The sequence below is a fragment of the Stomoxys calcitrans genome, chromosome 4 (genome assembly GCF_963082655.1).
Source record: "Stomoxys calcitrans chromosome 4, idStoCalc2.1, whole genome shotgun sequence".
Taxonomy (NCBI): Eukaryota; Metazoa; Arthropoda; class Insecta; order Diptera; family Muscidae; genus Stomoxys; species Stomoxys calcitrans.
In genome coordinates, this window is record NC_081555.1 from 132666878 (window position 1) to 132686302 (window position 19425).

At 39.1% G+C, this 19425-nt stretch overlaps 2 protein-coding genes across 2 annotated transcripts in view; one reads left to right on the forward strand and one right to left on the reverse strand.

Annotated features, from left to right (window-relative positions):
* LOC131997027 (uncharacterized) overlaps positions 1-19425 on the reverse strand; it is a 341371-nt gene that overhangs the window by 163205 nt on the left and 158741 nt on the right. Inside the window, exon 2 of the mRNA XM_059367275.1 lies at positions 14508-14548. The gene's annotated coding sequence lies outside the window, so the exon portion shown is untranslated. The remainder of the gene's footprint in view (positions 1-14507; positions 14549-19425) is intronic.
* LOC131997029 (synaptic vesicle glycoprotein 2B-like) lies at positions 10714-19421 on the forward strand. The gene is made up of 3 exons (XM_059367277.1): positions 10714-10918; positions 19055-19127; positions 19192-19421. The coding sequence occupies exons 1-3, from the start codon at positions 10895-10897 to the stop codon at positions 19419-19421; spliced, it is 327 nt and encodes a 108-aa protein (XP_059223260.1). The 5' UTR covers positions 10714-10894.

Here is a 19425-nt window from a genome sequence, read left to right on the forward strand (position 1 = left end):
TCACAATAAACGAAAACGTCTAAGTGAGTCTGATGGCAGACTGCCAATTTGCCTAACCTTTACTTTGTTAAAAATTCAATTTTCCTGTAACATTTCACTAAAATCTGTTTTTAATAGAAAATTTTTTGGCAATTTGCATTGCGGCTATTTCGATTGCCTAAATAAGGTATCAACCAGATGACAATTTTATTCCATTTCTCTATTTGGCTCTGTGTTTTCCAAAGAAAGGTCGCGACCCCAACTTCGGTGTTCATCAAAAAAAGTGAAATACTGTTGATTTAAGTCGTCAATATTTTGCTGCACGTGGCCTTCTTTACGACTTCATGTTTAAGTTTATTGCTTCATTTCGTATGGGATGCTAACACATTTTCATCGTTATGGCTTTTGTCACCCTCCATTGATGGACTTTGGAATTTTATGGCCAAACGATTTTCGATTTTCATTTTTCCCAATGGCTGGGCATCGCCACTGGACAGACAACACCAGCAGTTGGTTAACCATGACAGAGAAAAGCAAAGTGACATGTGAATGAATTCGTGGGCCAACATCAGTCAAGATTTAGGCCATAATTATGTGCCAAGTAAGCCAAAAACCCATCAGAAGCAACGCTTTGGCGGGAAACATTAAATCAATGGAAGAAGGCATTGCCGTAGTGTAACGCGGTGCGGCAGGGCATGGTGTTAATGTGAGAAATTTCATGGAAATGCTTAAATTTTTTTCAAGAAGAAGCAGAAGAGGAGGCAAAAACCTGAACGCAAAACTCAGACAAAAGCGAAAATCAAGGCAAGAAGACCATCCATCCAACAGTTATTCATCACTAATTCATGGAATGGGAGGGCCCATTCAATAATATGTTGTTGGCTAGTTCTTTGTCCGCCTCAAGAGTTCAATACCAAGAGCAAGTGAAACACGCTGGATCACCATAGTATGTCAATCTTTTTTTATGGCGTTCGCTGTGCAAGAAGAAGGGCGGTGATGGTGCCGACATAAATCTCAGAATCAACAAAAACAAGATCTTACACTAATTGAGATTAGCCTCTTTTATTTAATTCTGGGCCATTGTTCTTGGCCGGCATCTAAAAGCCATTGTCCATGAATAAGTCTTGGCTTTTGTTAGGGTTTTTATTAATTTTTTTTTTTTATTAAATTTATGTTTTGTATAAAAAGAATTCTCAATGTGTGTAAGTTCTTACATGGGTTTTGATTTTGTGAAAAATGAATTTGGCATCAAATCTTATGAAATTGTTAAATGTCCATTGAATAAAGTAGGATGGCTCTTCGAATATATTGTGGATGTTAGTCGGGTCAGCTGATAGCTACTGGGCGTGTCAACAGTTTGCGGATACTGTAATGCTTTGTAGATATGCGGAGTATTTCCAACTGCAATCGCGAATAATCAGCGATTTTAATAGGAGAGTATCGGAGAGTAGGCCACCGAAGCGTAGAGGTTATTATGTCCGCCTATGATGCTGAACGCATGGGTTCGAATCCTGGCGAGACCATCAGAAAAACTTTTCAGCGGTAGTTTTCCCCTCCTAATGTTGGCAACATTTGTGGGGTACTATGTCATGTCAAACTTCTCTCCAAAGAGATGTCGCACTGCAGCACGCCGTTCGGACTCGGCTATAAAAAGGAGGCCCCTTATCATTGAGCTTAAACTTGAAGAATCGGACTGCACTCATTGATAAGTGAGAAGTTTGCCCCTGTTCCTCAGTGGAATGTTGATGGCCAAAATTTGCATTTGCAGTATCAGTGAGGGATCAGTGACACAGCTTTTAACTTAAATACTGAGTGTCTATGATACTCGAAATCGCAAGACAAGTTATTGGCGATTTTAAATAGCCAATGACCATCATCATTTAGGACAGGAATGGTTGTAAGCGGGTGTCGGATCTCGGAGCAACCGGCTCGCAACAAAGGATATGAGATATGCAATCCCATAAAACGCATATGGGATTGGGGCTTTGGATAGTAAAAGCCAACTCCCTTAACTTTGATACGAATTAAGGACCATAATCCAAAATCGATACCTTCACCATATCGAGTTTGGATTATGGTCCTTAATTCGGTTGGGGGAGTCGTGGAGCATACGTACTAGCGGAGGTTTTGCAAGTGTACAATTCGGCCATTCCGATCTGTCCTTAATCGGCAGATCGGTCTGTATGGCAGATATAACAGAATATTGACCGATTTAAACCATATTCGAGTCGGATCTCGGGAGACTTTAATGAACTCACTTTTTCAATTTTCGGCGAAATCGGATAATAATTGCGGCTTTAATGTACTTAAAACCTTAAATCCGCAGATCAGCCTTATGACAGCTATATTGATCTGGACCATATTTAGATGTGATGACGGTGTCAAATTTCAGCGAAATCCGATAATAAATGCAGCTTTTATTGGCTTAAGACCCTTAATCAGCAAATCAGTTTATATGGCAGTTATTTCGGAAAAAGACCGATTTGTACCATATTTGAGTCGGATATCGGGAGGCTTAAAGCAACTCACTGTTTCAAGTTTCAGCGAAATTGCATAGCTTAAAGCCTTTATGAGCTTAAAGCCCCAAATCGGCAGATCAATATATGACAGCTATATCTAAATATTGCCCGATCTGAACGATATTTGATTCGGATCTCGAAAGGCTTACAACAATTTACTGTTTCAAATTTCTGCGAAATCGAGTAGTAAATGCAACTTTTATGGACTTCAGACCCTAAATCGGCAGATCGGTCTATATGGTATCTAGAACTGAATGTAGATCAATATGAACCTTATTTGAGTCGGATGTCGAGAGGCTTTAATCAACTCTCTATTTAAAATTTCAGCGAAATCGGACAATAATTGCGGATTTTAAAGGCTTAAGACCCTTAATCGGCAAATCGGTCTATATGGCAGCTATATCTAAATATTGTCCGATGTGGACCATATTAAAGTGTGATGACAGAAGGCTTAAAACAACTTCTTGTTTCAAGCTTCAGCGAAATCGGGTAATAAATGCAGCTTTTATGGACTCAAGACCCCTAATCGGCAGATCGGCCTATGTGACAGCCATATCTGAAAAAAGATCGATCTGAACCATATTAGTGTCGGATGACGGGAGGTTTAAAGCAACTCACTGTTTCTAATTTCATTCAAATCGGATAATAAACGCGTCTTTTACGGCCTTGAGACCCTAAACCTGCATATCAGTCTATATGGGAGGTATATGTAAATATAGGCCGGCAAAGGTCATTTTACAACTTTCTGTTTCAAATTGCAGCAAAACGGGCAAATAAAGCGGCTTTTACGGTCTATATCGCAGCTATATCCAAATATAGCCCGATTTGGCCGTTAAAGAACTTAGCTGTGTATAAAAGAAATACGAGTCTGGGAAAAATTTAAACTTCATATCTCAATTTTTAATGACTATAGCGTGATTACAACTGACGGACACAAGGACGGATCCACACACGGACCTCGTTAAATTGTCGTAGAATGACCAAATGCATATACCCTCTATCCTATGGTCTGGGTACAAAAAAAGAGACATTAAGCTAAAACTTTGGACAGATTTATTTTTCTTGAACACGCAGGTTTAGGTTTAAGATGGGCTGCAATGGACCATATCCTGATATGGCCCCTATTTGACCGATCTGACGTTTTAGGGTCTAGAGCCTATACAAGCCGCAGTTATTGCCCGTTTTTGTTGAAATGTTTTCACCGTGAGTTAAGTCCCTCCACATTCATACCGAAAATAGTTCAGATCGGTCTTTATTCGGATATAGCTGTCATGTCCCGATTTAAGTTCTTGGGCCCACAAAAAGCGCGTTAATTACTCGATTTTGCTGAAATTTAGCACAAAAGATTGTATTAGACTTCTCTAGGCTTCGTGCCGAATATAACTCAGATCAATCTTCATTTGCATATAGCTGGCATATAGACCAATCTCACGATTAATGGTCATGGGCCCATTCAAGCCGCATTTATTGCCCGATGTTGCTAAAAGTTAGCACAGTAAGGTGTGTTATGTCCCTCAACATCCGTATCGTCATCAATATTTCGATATAGCTGAAATATATACCTATCTCCCGATTTAAGTTGTAGGGCCTATAAGAGACGTACCTATTACCCGATAACGCTAAAATTTGGCACTGGTTCCCGTTTTAAGCATTTCGACATCTGTGCTGAATATGGCCCAGATCGGAGAATATTTGGGTATTGCGCCCATATTGACCGATATACCGATTACAGGTTCTCCAGTAATTTTTGATTAAAAGGCCACCAATCATTCCCGAATATGAGCAGATCAGACTTCGCTGCAGCATGAACAAGTAAGAGAGTGCTAAGTTCGGCCGGGCCGAATCTTATATACCCTTCACCATCGATTGCATTTGTCGAGTTTTTTGCGCCGTATCTGTTTTTAGGCAAAACAAATTATAGGACTATAAATAAAATGAATGCTGAACATTGTAGAAGTCATTGTGTAATATTTCAGTCTATTCAGATAAAAATTGCGCCTTGTAGGGGCTCAAGAAGCAAAATCGGGAGATCAGTTTATTTGGGAGCTGTATCAAGCTATAGATCGATTCAGACCATATTCGAAACGTATGTTGAAGGACATGGGAGAAGTCGTTGTACAAAGTTTCAGCCAAATCGAATAAGAATTGCGCACTCTAGAGGCTGAAGAAGTCAATATCCCAGATCGGTTTATATGGCAGCTATACCAGGTTATAAACCGATTTTAACCATACTTAGCACAGTTGTAGAAAGTAATACCAAAACACCACATGCAAAATTACAGCCAAATCGGATAAGAATTGCGCCCTTTGGGGGTTCAAGAAGTAAAATAGAGAGATCGATTTATATGGGAGATGAATCAGGCTATAGACCGATTCAGACCATAATAAACACGTATGTTGATGGTCATGAGAGGATCCGTCGTTCAAAATTTCAAGCAAATCGGATAACAATTGCGACCTCTAGAGGCTCAAGAAGTCAAGATCCCAGATCGGTTTATATGGCAGCTATATCTGGTTACGAACCGATTTAAACCTTATTTGACACAGTTGTTGAAAGTAAGAATAAAATACGTCATGCAAAATATTAGCCAAATCTGATAGGAATTGCGCCCTCTAGAAGATCAAGAAGTCAAGTCCGAAGATCTGTTTTTATGATAGCTATATCAGGTTATGAACCCATTTGAGCCATACTAGGCGCAGTTGTTGGATATCATAATAAAACACGTCGTGCAGAATTTCATTCCAATCGGATAAGAATTGCGCACTCTAGAGGCTTAAGAAGTCAAGATCCAAGATCGGTTTATATGGCAGCTATATCAGGTTATAAACCGATTTGAATCATACTTAGCACAGTTGTTGGATATCATAACAAAACACGTCGTGCAAAATTTCATTCCAATCGAATAAGAATTGCGCACTCTAGAGGCTGAAAAAGTCAAGACCCATGATCGGTTTATAAGGCAGCTATATCGGGTTATGTACCGATTTGCGCCATACAAAGCAAATTTCTTGTAAGACATAACAAAACACTCCATGCAAAATTTCGGCCAAATTGGATAAGAATTAATCCTCTAGTGGATCAAGAAGTCAAGATCCAAGATCGGTTTATATAGCAGCTATATCCGGTTATAGGCCGATTTAAAGCATACTTACACAATAGTTGGAAGTCATAACAAAACACTTCATGCAACATCTCAGTCAAATCGGATAAGAAATGCGCCCTCGAAAGGCCTAAGAAGTCAAGATCCCAGATCGGTTTCTTTGGCAGCTATATCAGGTGAAAGACCGATTTGAAACATACTTAGCTTAGTATTAGGAAGTCATAACAAAACACTTCATGCATAATTTCAGAAAAATCGGAAAAAAATTGCGCTTTCTAGAGACTGAAGAAGTTATGAATCAAGATCGGTTTATACGGGAGCTATATCAGGATATGGACAGATTTTTAACTATACTTAGCACAGTTGTTGTAAGTCGATAACGATACACCTCATGCAAAATTTCAGCTAAATCGGATGAGAAATGCGCCCTCTAGTGGCTTAAGAAGTTAAAATTCAGGATCGGTTTATATGACAGCTATATCAAAACATGGACCGATATGGCCCATTTACAATCCCCACCGACCCTAAACTGATAAGAAGTTAATTTGCAAATTTTGCCCATGAACATTCCACTAAGGAACAGGGGCAAACTTCTCACATATCAATGAGTGCAGTCCGATTCAAGTTTAAGCTCAATGATAAGGGGCCTCCTTTTTATAGTCGAGTCCAAACGGCGTGCCGCAGTGCGACACCTCTTTAGAGAGAAGTTTTACATGGCATAGTACTTCCCAAATGTTGCCAGCATTAGGAGGGGAAAACCACCGCTGAAAATTTTTTCTGATGGTCTCGCCAGGATTCGAACGCAGGCGTTCAGCGTCATAGGCGGACATGCTAACTTCTGCGCTACGGTGGCCTGATAAGAAGTAATTGTGCCAAAATTCAAGGGCCTAGTTTTACTCCTTCGAAAGTTAGCGTGCTTTCGACGGACGGATAGACGAACGGACATGGCTAGATCGACTTCAAATGTCATAACGATCAAGAAAATAAATACTTAATGAGGACTTGGAGTAATATTTCGAGGTGTTATGGTGGAGGGTAAAAAAAAAATGATATTAGCAGCACCAGATTTCGACACCGTGATATTTATAAGGCATGTTCATGGATCAAGAAGTAGGAAACCAAATAACCAAATTAATCACGATGTCATGGATGCAAGGCACTTATCCAGCGTGTTGGGCGTACGATCAATACAAGCAGCGAACATTCATTCTTTCCTATCATTGCCGCGTTATAGCAAAGGTTCGCACCCGTCTAAATGTGGCGAGTAACATACGAACTGGCACTGCACGGAGCCCGTACGTTGAAAATCCGTACACGCAAAAGATGTTGCCATCTTTCGACACCACTTGATGATAAATACCGCGAAATTCGATTCTTGGGTATCAATAGCCTCCCTCAAGAAATCCACGGTTCGACCAAGAATGCCTATCAATCATGTAGGTATTCAGATGTGCAGATTGCATAAAGATTACGGTTTTTTGGTGATTGAGATGTCAAATAAGGAGACCGTTTTATATGGAAGCTATACAGGTTTATATTGTATGTTTCCATGCTTTGCACGAAAATCGTAACATAAATATTCGGTTGCCCAAAAAGTAATTGCGGATTTTTTAAAAGAAAGTAAATGCATTTTTAATAAAACTTAGAATGAACTTTAATCAAATAAACTTTTTTTACACTTTTTTTCTAAAGCAAGCTAAAAGTAACAGCTGATAACTGACAGAAGAAAGAATGCAATTACAGAGTCACAAGCTGTGAAAAAATTTGTCAACGCCGACTATATGAAAAATCCGCAATTACTTTTTGGGCAACCCAATACAACAACAATAGGTATATGCGAACAATTTCAAGTGGTTAGTTTTGCCAGTTCGACTGTTATCGTGATTTCTAAAGTAGTGCGTGGACCGACGGGCTAGCTCGTCTTAGAATTTTAAGACAATCACTAATATATATATTTATATAAGACTCCAATATAGATCATTGCGTTTGTAACTCATCGAAATATTGATATGAGATCCAACGAAGAATAACAATCTTATATATAAAAATCAATTTGTTTGTTTCTTTGTATGTTTGTGTGTTCCTTATAGACTCGGAAAAGGCAGAACCGATTTGCTTGAAATTTTCACAGATGGTGCATAATGATCCCGTGGTGAAAATAGGGTACTACATTTTTTGATATCTGAAAGGGGGCCGGACCCTCCCCCTTATCCTAATTTTCAGAAACACCAGACCTCGGAGATGGGTGGTGCGATTTAAGCGAAATTTTGTGTGCTCTCATATAGAACCCTAAAAATAAAAAAGGTATTTTAGTATAGCATTCGAATCTGATATCCAAATATGGGTCCAAGTGTTATGGGGGCCGCCTCTCCCCAAAAACATACCCCAAAGGGGATAAATTTACGACCATAGCAATATGGGGCTCAAATGAAAGGTCTTTGGGAGTAAAGCACGAATCTGATTTGAATTTTCGGGAAAAGTGTCTACGGGGCCACGACACCCCCACAACACCACCCAAATAGTAAGTATTTGCTCACTATTGCAATATGAGGCTCAAATAAGAGGGTTTTTAGAATCGTTGAACACGTATCCGATATATTTACATTTTCAAGGCCAACTCACTGAGTGGCCGCCCATCCCCCAAAACACCTCCAAGCCGGTCATGTTTGCTGACTAAGGAAATATGGGGCTCAAATTAAAGGTGTTTGGGAGTAGACCACGTATTTGATATCAACATTAGGTACCAATTGTCTAGGGGGCGTCCCACCAGCATAACAACCCCCAATAGGATGTATTTGCTCACCAAGACAATTTGGGTCTTAAAGAAAGTGGAACTAAATATTTATAGTTTTTAGGGCCAATGGCCCAAACCGAAATCCCAAAACACCCCTAAATCGGGTATATTTACCGACCATGTCAATGTGGAGCTTAAATGAAAGGTATTGGGCGGTAGAGCAAGAATTGATACCCACTTTCGGGCCCAATTTTCTGGGGTCTACTCCTTTCCCCAAATACCTCTCAAAAAGCAATTTATTACTGACCATCGCAATATGAGGTTGAAATAAAGGTATTTAGGAGTAGAATACGAATTTGATATCCAAATGTAGGACCATGTATTTAGGGCATTACCCCTTCCCCAAAACATCTCCCAAAGGGTAAACATTTTTCTACCTTGCCAATATGTGGCTCAAATGAAAGGAGTTTGAGATTAGAAAACGAATTTGTTAACCTATTTTGGAGTCATGAGTTTGGGGGACGCCTCATCGTGTAAATTCCTCTAGGCCAATGGCAATATGGGGTTTAAATAAATGGCATTTGAAAGAAAAGCACGTTACTGATATTTTTTCGGGGCCAAGTGTCTGGGGGATCACCTCACCCCCGAAAACACCCCTAAATCAGATATCATGAGAATATCAGGTATTCGATATCGAGAAAAAGGTATTTTAAGAATGGAGTACACCCTACATCTAAAATTAAATTCATAGACCAATAAAGATCATATGGGATTCAGATAAGGGCACTTTATTGTTAAACTGTTAGTCAAGCGATATACTATTTGCGTAGCATGATATTTCACTAAAAGGTCTTTGTCGAAATTAAATATTCCAAGTAAAAATGTGTCCCATATAAAGTAAATGAAGGCGCAGCGGAGCGGGCCCGGGTCAGCTAGTTATTAATAAACTTGACATTCTAAGTCGATTTAGTCATGTACGTCCGTCTTCCCGTATGTCTGTCTGTAAAACCGTCCGTCCGTCTGGCTGTCTAAGGGAGTGAAACTAGGCGCTTGATATATTGCTTGTTCTCAAATTTTCCATCATAACTATCATGACCTGATTTGGCTCCAATATAAACCGATATCACAATTTTTCTTCTAATGCCCTAAAGAGGTCAGTTCTATCTTTCATGTTTAAGTCTCTGCCTTTAAAAAAAACGTCATGGCAATGATACAATGATATAAGATTCGGCCCGGCCGTCCCGGCCGAACTTATTACGTTTTTTCTTGATTTCTTCATCATTTTAATTTTAGCACAGTAATAGTCTACTGACCCAATAACTCGAGATTATATATTTCATTAGTTATTATTAATTTGTTTATCATTTATTTAATTGCACATAAGAGAACTTAATTTTCGTTCACATTTGATTGTTATCTGTTAATAAATTTTTGTTTGTTTTATTTTAACAACAAATAAACAGAAACAAAAGGGTTAGAGCTTTCAATAACAATACGAGTACACTGGTCATAGATAGGGCATTGGCATAAATGACGTTATTGTTTTAATTGACCATTCATTGCTTGGTTTAGCTTTCAATGAGAGAGAATCGAATAATTTCTAATCAAAAATGTGCTTTTACAGTGGGCCATTGATAAAACACACATGTAGAAACCGACCGATAGCCGCGAGAACAGGGTTATTGGTTATTTAAGGGCACCAATAACTCGCCTTGTCATATGGAGCATGATAGGCACTCAGTATTTGTGCAAGAGCCGGTGCCGTCCGGCCTCTTACTGAGACCATCCGATCGATGTCCGCTGAGTGTCCGCGATTGCCGTAGCAGTTACTCCGTATGGAGAAATCCCCTATTCGCAACCTGTGGACGAGCCCGGAAGCACGCAACTAAGCTTCTCGTAACACCAGGGAACAACACACAGATCGGATCTAAATTTTCCAGCCAGTGTGATGCTCACAGCTATCCCGTGTCGGGAGTAGCATTGTTCTTTTGGGTTTGTTCAAACTCAAACCATTTAAAAGTTGCCAATCGTTTATATGTTTATATTAATAAAATTTCCAATAAACATTCCTTTAAGGAACCAGAAATACATCTCTCCGGTTAAAGTCTGCTTACATGAGGAATCTAAAAATACTCCTTGTCGCCAATCAGGAGCTCATAGCTACAAATGTATGCCTCACTCACAGATTCAGTTCTTAAATACTTTCAGTTAGTGATTTTATGGAAATGGCTAATAATGTGGTATTGGGTATGAGCAAAAATTAATGTTGGCATAAAATTTGTAGAGTACCTACTGTCTGAATGCTTGCCCATCAGCAAATATTTAGCAAAACAAACAAAGAAAACGATCACCCTCCTCTCTATCGCAGTTGCTAAAATGACAGAAAGGCAAAAACACATTTGAATCAATAACAAAAGATTCGCACCATTCGAATTGGAATAAACTAAAGTGGATTTTATATAATCGGAATAACCCAAGGATGTCCAAAGGATCATTGCAATAAATTAGTAAAAAGAAGAAATCTGTGAACAAATATATATAAAATACATACATATATTAAGATGAAGAGTGCAGTGTCCAAAAATGTAATGTGAAGTGTTAAATATTCAAAAAAAAAATCTCTTTACGATTTATTGAAAATTTAGAGTTCGATTTTTATATCCTCCACCATAGGATGGGGGTATACTAATTTCGTCATTTAGTTTGTAACTACTCGAAATATTCATCTGGGACCCCATAAATTATATATCGATATAATCGATATATATATTATATATTGATAAGTATAAAGATCGGCTTAGAATCCCTTTCTAAATCGATTTATCTTTGTCGTTCTGTCCGTCTGTCTGTATGTTCATATAATCTTGAAAGAATTGTCCGATTATCGTAAAATTTTGCACGACTCACTTTTTTGATCAAATGATGATGACGCTATTGGTTTTCAATGAAATCGGTTCAGATTAAGATATAGCTTCATTTATAGTTTTCATCCCATACAGACTTTTTAGGCTTAAGTTGCCACAATTTTGGACCGATCTTTACAAAATTAAGCATGAAATGTCTTATTTGACGTCTTAATATGTGAGCAACATTTCATTTAAAACAGTTCAGATTTAGATATAGCTTCACTATACATCTTTCATCTGATATGGCTCTTTAAGGCTGTAGGAGCCACAATTACGATATTTACAAAATTTTTCATTAGGTGTTGCATTTGACTTCATTTCATCAAAATCGGAGAAACTTTCTCATTTTGGCGCCGCCATTTCTTGGGCTGATTTGGAGGCCACCGCAGCGCAGTGGCTAGCATGTCCGCCTATGACGCTAAACGCCTGCGTTCGAATCCTGGCGAGACCATCAGAAAAAATTTTCAGCGGTGGTTTTCCCCTCCTAATGCTGACAACATTTGTGAGGTACTATGCCATGTCAAACTTCTCTCCAAAGAGGTGTCACACTACGGCACGCCATTCGGACTTGGCTATAAAAAGGAGGCCCCTTATTATTGAGCTTAAACTTGAATCGGACTGAACTCATCGATATGTGAGAAGTTTGCCCCTGTTCTTTAGTGGAATGTTTATGAGCAAAATTTGCATTCTTGGGCTGATTTGCTTTCCTGGAAAAGGACAACTATCTTCGAAAGACGTAGACTTAGGTATGGGTAAAGGTCCACAGTGGAACGGATTTATGCCCCATTTTCAACCTAACCTAACCTCACAAATGTCGCCAGCATTAGGAAGGAATAACCGACCCCCAATAATTCTGGCCACGATTCGATACCTATGCGCTATGGTGTCCTCTTCCCTTCCTTTGCTTCTTCGAGTTAAACCTTTTTTATACCTACTATACCAATCTAGGCATTTCCCTTGTAACACCTTGAGATATTGATCTGTGACCCCATATATTCTTGAACGTCTCGATATTCTGAATCGATCTAGCCATATCCGTCCGAACGTCCATCTGTCGATGGACCGATAGCAATCGAAGGCGTAAAGCTAGCCGCTGGAAATTTTGCACAGACACTTATTATTGATGAAGGTGATTGGGGATTTTAAATAGGTCAAATCGGTTCAGATATAATTATAGCTGCCATATAAACCGATCTCCTGATATGATTGTCAATTTTTGTCAAATTTGGCAGAAATCTTGCGGGTAGTGTTTTGCTTCAACAACTGTGCTAAATATGTTTATAACCTGATATAGCTCCCATATTACCCGATCTCCCCATTTAACGGATGAAACTCTTGGAAGCCGCAATTTATGTCAGAATTGGCTAAAAATTTGTGCGTATTTTACTGTTACGACTTCCCATAACTGTGCCAAATACGTTCAAAATCTGTCAAAAACCTGATATGGCTTCCATATGAACCGATCTCCCGATTTAACATAATGATAATTGACTGAAATTTTGCATATAGAGATCTGCTACGACTTCCAACAACTGTGTCAAGTACGGTTCAAGTCGGTCTTTAACTCCCATATAAACCGATCTCTCGATTATCCTCGTTCGGTAGCTAGAAGCTTTAGTTTTTGCATAGAATGGCAGAAATTTAAGACGTAGGGTAAAAGTATGCCCTTCTACAAAATTTATTTTGCGTTAATTTTTAGTAAAATATATGGCGGTGGGTTCCCAAGATTCGACCCGGCAGAATTTAGGAACGTGTGCTATTTGAAACTTGTAAGCATTTAACATTCCATTGACACTTATATGTGGATTTCTTTGAATCCAAGCCTTCATTTGCCAAACCATTTCGGTTGTTGTTGCAGTTTTATTTTTTCTTGACCAGCGCCTTGGCTTTTAGCAACGCTTTTAGTATCATTAAAACGATTTATAGTACGATAAGCAAGCATTTTGTTCACTTTGAGGTATTTGAGTTCGCCAACAAGAGCCATGAGTAACATGGATTTTAAATAAACCTAGCAGTACATTTTTTGATGGCTTCTAAACAATATAATAAGCTACCAAACAAATGTAGCTGTCATTTATAGTTGATAGGTATACCAGTTTGCACTAGTTAACACTTCGTGTCAGTTGCCCTGTCTTCTTGATCGCCATGACATTTTACATCAATCTAACTATGTCTGTCCGGCGAAATTACGCAAACATTCGAATGAGATAAGTAAGCCTGCTAAGGAACAGGTGGATAAATTGTGTGTCCCATGGCATAAATACAAAGGAGAAAATGGCACAGGGCACGCCACGGGGGGAAATTTATCGCCACTCCTATGGGTGACCACCATAAATGACCCATTACGGATGCTGACTGAGGAGGGATTGGAACCCGACTGCTACGCAGACGATGTCCTGCATATGGCATATGACTGGGCTAGACCCAGAGGTCTCAATGTTAACCCAGAGAAGACTGTTCTCGAGGAAGACGAAGGTGGGCCAATTTAACGCACCACGTTTCCTCAATAAGACCATTTCGATATCAGACTTATATAGCTTCCAATTTGAGGCGATTGCACTTAAGGCTGAAAATTTTTACATGACTACTCCTGCAACTACCAACAACTCTGCAAAGAATAGTCTCAACTTCATAAAAATGTTGTCTTCAGGCCATATTTAAAATTTTGTGTGTTTAAAGAACTTGCATGAGATTTTTGTATTTCTAGAAACTTGAGTTAAAATTTTGTTTTATAAGAAAATTTAGTGAAATTTTGACTTTAGAAAATATACCATTGAAATTTTTTTCTTTTGAAAAATGGTATTGAAATTTTTCCTTTGAAGAAAATGTTCAGTAAAAACTTTGTTTTTAGAGGAGATTTTAGAGAAAAATTTGTTGTTAGAGAATATTTCCTGAGATAAGATGGATTACAGTTTATATATGCAAATATAAAGCATTTAAGTTTCACGCAAAAAATACCCACGATAAGATTAAGACATTAAGAACATTAAAGTACTAAAGTAAGCACATTGACCTATCCTAACAAAATTGATATGAAAGATAAAGGAACTATTATCTCACTTTATAGCTATTATTTAACAGAAAGTAGCTTTTTATAAATTAAAGTGTCACCAAGGTTTATGAACATAAATCACATAATGAAAAAAAGAGTCCAATTTTAGAAACATAGGAAATATATTGAAGTTTTAAACGCAATTATCATAAGCATACCAAGAAGAACTGTGAAACATACCATACAAAATATATGTGCAAAAAGAAGTAGACTTACCAAAACTAATGGATGATGATGCAAAAAATCCGCAACGTAATCTGTAATTAAAAAATAATATCAATTAAACAATATAAGGATTTTCTTTGTTTACAAATAAACTCGGTATTAAAGTAAAACTAGAGGCTCAAGAAGTCAAGATCCCAGATCGGTTTATATGGCAGCAATATCAGGTTATGAACCTATTTGCGCCACACTTAGCACAGTTATTGGAAGTCATACCAAAACACCTCATGCAAAATTTCAGCCAAATCGGATGAGAATTGCGCCCTCTAGAGGCTCAAGAAGTCAATATCCAAGATCGTTTTATATGACAGCTATACCAGATTAAGAACAGATTTGAATCATATTTGAAACAGTTGTTGGAAGTGACACAAAAACACCACGTGCAAAATTTCAGTCAAATCTGATAGAAATTGCGCCCTCTAGAGGCTCTAGAATTCAAGACCCATGATCGGTTTATGCGGCAAAACATGGACCGATTTGAACCATACTTATCTTGAAATTTCAGTGAAATCGGACGAGAATTGCGCCCTCTAGAGGCTCAAGAAATCAAGACCCAAGATCGGTTTATATGGCAGCTATATCAAAACATGGACCGATTTGGCCCATTTATAATCCCAACCTACCTAGACTAATAGAAAATATTTGTGCAAAATTTGAAGCGGCTAGCTTTACTCCTTCGAAAGTTTGCGTGTTTTCAACAGACAGACGGAGGGACGGACATGGCTGGATCGACTTAAAATGGCATGACGATCAAGAATATATATACTTTGTAGGCTCTCAGACGCATATTTCGAGGTGTTACAAACAGAATGACGAAATTAGTATACCCCCATCCTATGGTGGAGGGTAAACATATTTACATCTCCAAAGTAGTGAAAAGTGGCAACGCTGCACAAAATAGGCAGTACCGTGAGATGGAAGGGTACTCACTATAATAAAACTCCTGGAGGGGACTAGAATTTGAATTTGGCGGAATTTTATTTTTCTACAAACTACCACGCAAAATATTTGTAAATAGTATTTTTTCGATTCTATCCCACTGTGTGTCGGTTCACATACTAAATTTCAGTCAAATCGGGCAAAAATTGAGACTTCTAGGGGCTAGAGCCCTGTAGACTGGGTTGTATCCATCAAACTTAAATTGATAGCTATATGATATTTGTTTTACTGACAGCATTGGCTTCTGCGTTTATTTAAAACGAAGTTGCTTATTGAGGGAATTCAAGGGAAATAGTGCAATTGCATTTTATTTGGCTGGAGAATCACAAGCAGCTATTGTTGGCGAACTCAAACACCTCAAAGTGAACAACATGTGTATGTAACGAACCTTAAATGGTTATACTGACGTTGGGGCAATAGAATGGCATCCGCCGATTTAGTGTCTTTGGCCCGTAAAAGCCGCATTTATAATCCGATTTTGCTGAAATTTGGGACAGCGAGTTATGTTAAGCCCTTCGACATTCTCCTTTAATTTGGCTCAAATGGGCCCAGATTTGGATATAGCTGTCATATAGACCGATCTCTCGATTTAAGGTTTTGCGCCCATAAAAGGCGCATTTATTGTCCGATTTTGCCAAAATTTGGGACAGTAAATTGTGTTAGACCCCTCGACGCCATTCTTTAATTTGGCCCAGATTGGTTCAGATTTTGATTTAGCTGCCATATAGAACGATCTATAGATTTAAGGTTTTGTGCCCATAAGAGGCGCATTTATTGCCCGATGTCGCCGAAATTTGGGACAGTGTGTTAAGTTACGACCCTCGATATACTTCTGCAATATGGCACAGATCGGTCCAGATGTGGATATAGCTGCCATATAGACCGATCTCTCTCTGCATAGCTGATGCTGATCCGTTCTTCGTAGAAGTATTATTACATTATCTAGCAGATGGGTTCAAGTCGCTTCTCAGTCAGCATCAGTAATAGGTTATTTATGGTGGTCACCGATAGGAATGACCACCAAATGCCACTCTGTGGCGTGCCAAATGCCACTTTCTCCCTTATATTTGCTTCTTGGGACCTACAATTTATCCACCTGTTCTTTAGCATATGGTTTATCCAGTCTCTTAGGACCCGATGCACCCGGTACTGGACTAAGGGTTGGATCTGTGAGTCGGTCCGCACATGAAAGGCCCCTCAATGTCAATGTATACTGCCAGTGTGTACATCTTGACATGGAAAAATTTTTCTATTTTATGTACAACCTCGTGCAGGGCAGTCTCCACCGATCTTCCCTTGACATAACCATGCTGTTTAGATTAAGGCAGGTCGATGGATGTCGTACTCTTTATCATGGTATCCACAATACGTTCCATGGTTATGAGTACAAAGGACGTAAGGCTTATAACTCTGTAAGCCATCGGTGTCGCATAACATGCCTTGCCGGAATTGGGTATAAATACCAACCTGTCCTCATGGCAGACTTTCGGAGTATATGCAAGGCCTAGGCACGCTGTGAAAATACGGGTCAGGTGGGGCGCCAGATAGTCGGCCTCCTTCTTTAGTAACGAAGGAAATATTCCATCAGGTCCGAGTGACTTAAATGGTTAATTAGAAGCTTCTCAGGGCTTATTATGCCATAATTCTGCAATGATAAGCCTTCGATCAATCTCATTATTCCACGATTCCGTTGTCTCCGTGAGTTCCGTCGTATCCTGTGGAAAATGCGTTTTCATCAAAAGCCTCAACATGTTCTCCGTTGTCACTCCCATGTCGTCTAATGACGTTTCAGTTTGGACATGGGTTTTTGAAAGAAACTTTTTCATCTACGCGGCGTCGTTGACGCTATCGACCTGTTCGCAGAAAAGCTTCCATGTATTCTTGTATTCCGTGAGCCGTGTGTAATACACATCGCAATAACTCTCCGCTTTTGGATGCAGTGCTCTGTTATAAAGTCTGTGGATCTCTTTCCCAATATTGCGAATCTCCTCGGCCAGTCAGAGTTTTTCGTAGAGTGATTTCCTTTCTCGAATAGGAGAACTGTTCGCAGAAAAGTTTCCAGAAGGCGCGTTTGGCCGCTTTGAAAATCTTCATGTATTCCGTGAGCCATGTGTAATACACTTTCCAATTATCCTTCGCTTTTTTGAAGTGCTCTGTTATTAAGTCTGCGGATCTCTTCCCAATATTGCGAATCTCCCCTGTCATCCAGAGTTTTTATTGGGCGGATTTCCTTTCTCGAAGAGGAGAACTATATTCGAAGTACCCCAGTAGTGCAGTCGCAATCCTGTTGACAATGTCGTCGATGTCTTCTATACTTGGACAATCTAAATTATCTTGCCCAAGCTTTCTTCTGAGTAGTCTTCCGAATTTGGTCTAGTTGTTTTTCAACTTATTACGCAAGCTTACGGATTCGGCGCTGACCATGCTATTCTAAACCTAATGCAGCGATGGCTAGAGAAGGAATGCTTCATGAAGATCCTCCAATCCTGACTTTCCGATCGTATTGTAACATCTTAAACTTCTGCCTAATCTTGTTAACAAAGGTATAGGTAGGTACCAATATTAAGTGTTTTTAGGTCGTTAGTATTCAAAATGTGGAAGGTGTTCATTTAATATAGAGTTTGTAATCGGAGGACACCGTAGAGGTTAGCATGTCCGCCTATGACGCTGAACGCCTGGGTTCAGATCCTGGCGAGATCATCAGAAAAAATGTTCAGCGGTGGTTTTCCCCTCCTAATGTTGGCAACATTTGTGAGGTACTATGCCATGTAAAACTTCTCTCTAAAGAGGTGTCGCACTGGGGCACGCCGTTCGGCCTCGGCTATAAAATCGGACTGTACTCATTGCCATGTGAGAAGTTTGCTCCTGTTCCTTAGTGGAATGTCCATGGGCAAAATTTGAATTTGCAATCGTATTAAAGAAAAGTTTAAAGTCTAAAAGGTTAGATGCCAAATATTTGGAATAAAATGTATTTTTAGGAGGCTACTGTAGCGCAGAGCATGTCCGCCTATGACGCTGAACACCTGGGTTTAAATCCTGGCGAAGCCATCAGAAAAAATTGTCAACGGTGGTTTTCCCCTCCTAATGCTGCCAACTATGCGATGTAAAAACTTCTCTCCAAAGTGGTATTGCACTGCGGCACGCCCCCCACCCTCTTATCATTGGGCTTAAACTTGAATCGGACTGCACTCATTGATATGTGAGAAGTTTGCCCCCTGCTCCTAGTGGAAGTTTGCAACTTGCAATGTCATCATAATGTATTTTTAAGTCACCTTGAATATCTTTAGAAGATATTCTACTTTTTAAGCTTCGAAAATATTTGCCAAGATTAAAATAAGAAATACTCTTTGTAGACCCTTGTATTAACCGATTAAAACTCGATAAATTTGCAGCAGCTAAATCTAAGCACTCAACTACATGGGTGTGCAGTTTTATTAGGGTGGCGTTCTTCACATTATTTATGATCCAAGATAATGAGACAGAAAATTTTACAGTTTTTAGGTTTAGCATTTCTTAGATAAATCTCAGTACGATTTTAGACATTAGTAGGAAAGGTTCTAGAGTATAGAATGTGAATAATTAATGGTGATTATATTGTGTAGGCCTATGCTCCAGTTTCCCAGTTCGATATGGATTCCACAAAAACACATGTCAAGGACGAAGAACCCAAACAAGGTAAGGTCTAAAAGAAATTTCCATACTTCCTACTAATATTTGACAATTTTTTTCTTCGTCGTAGTGGAGAAGAGCATAGAGGCTCCTGCTGATTTCGAGACAGCCATCGAAGCTTGTGGTTTTGGGCGCTTCAATTATTTGTTATTGATTGTCGCCATTCCTGCCATTATGGGGACTGTATACGAGACAGGAGTAGTCTCGTTCATCCTGCCCAGTGCCGAATGTGATCTTAGCCTTGATCTTTTGGATAAAGGACTTTTGAATGCTGTTACCTACTGTGGCAAGTCATTTTAAATTG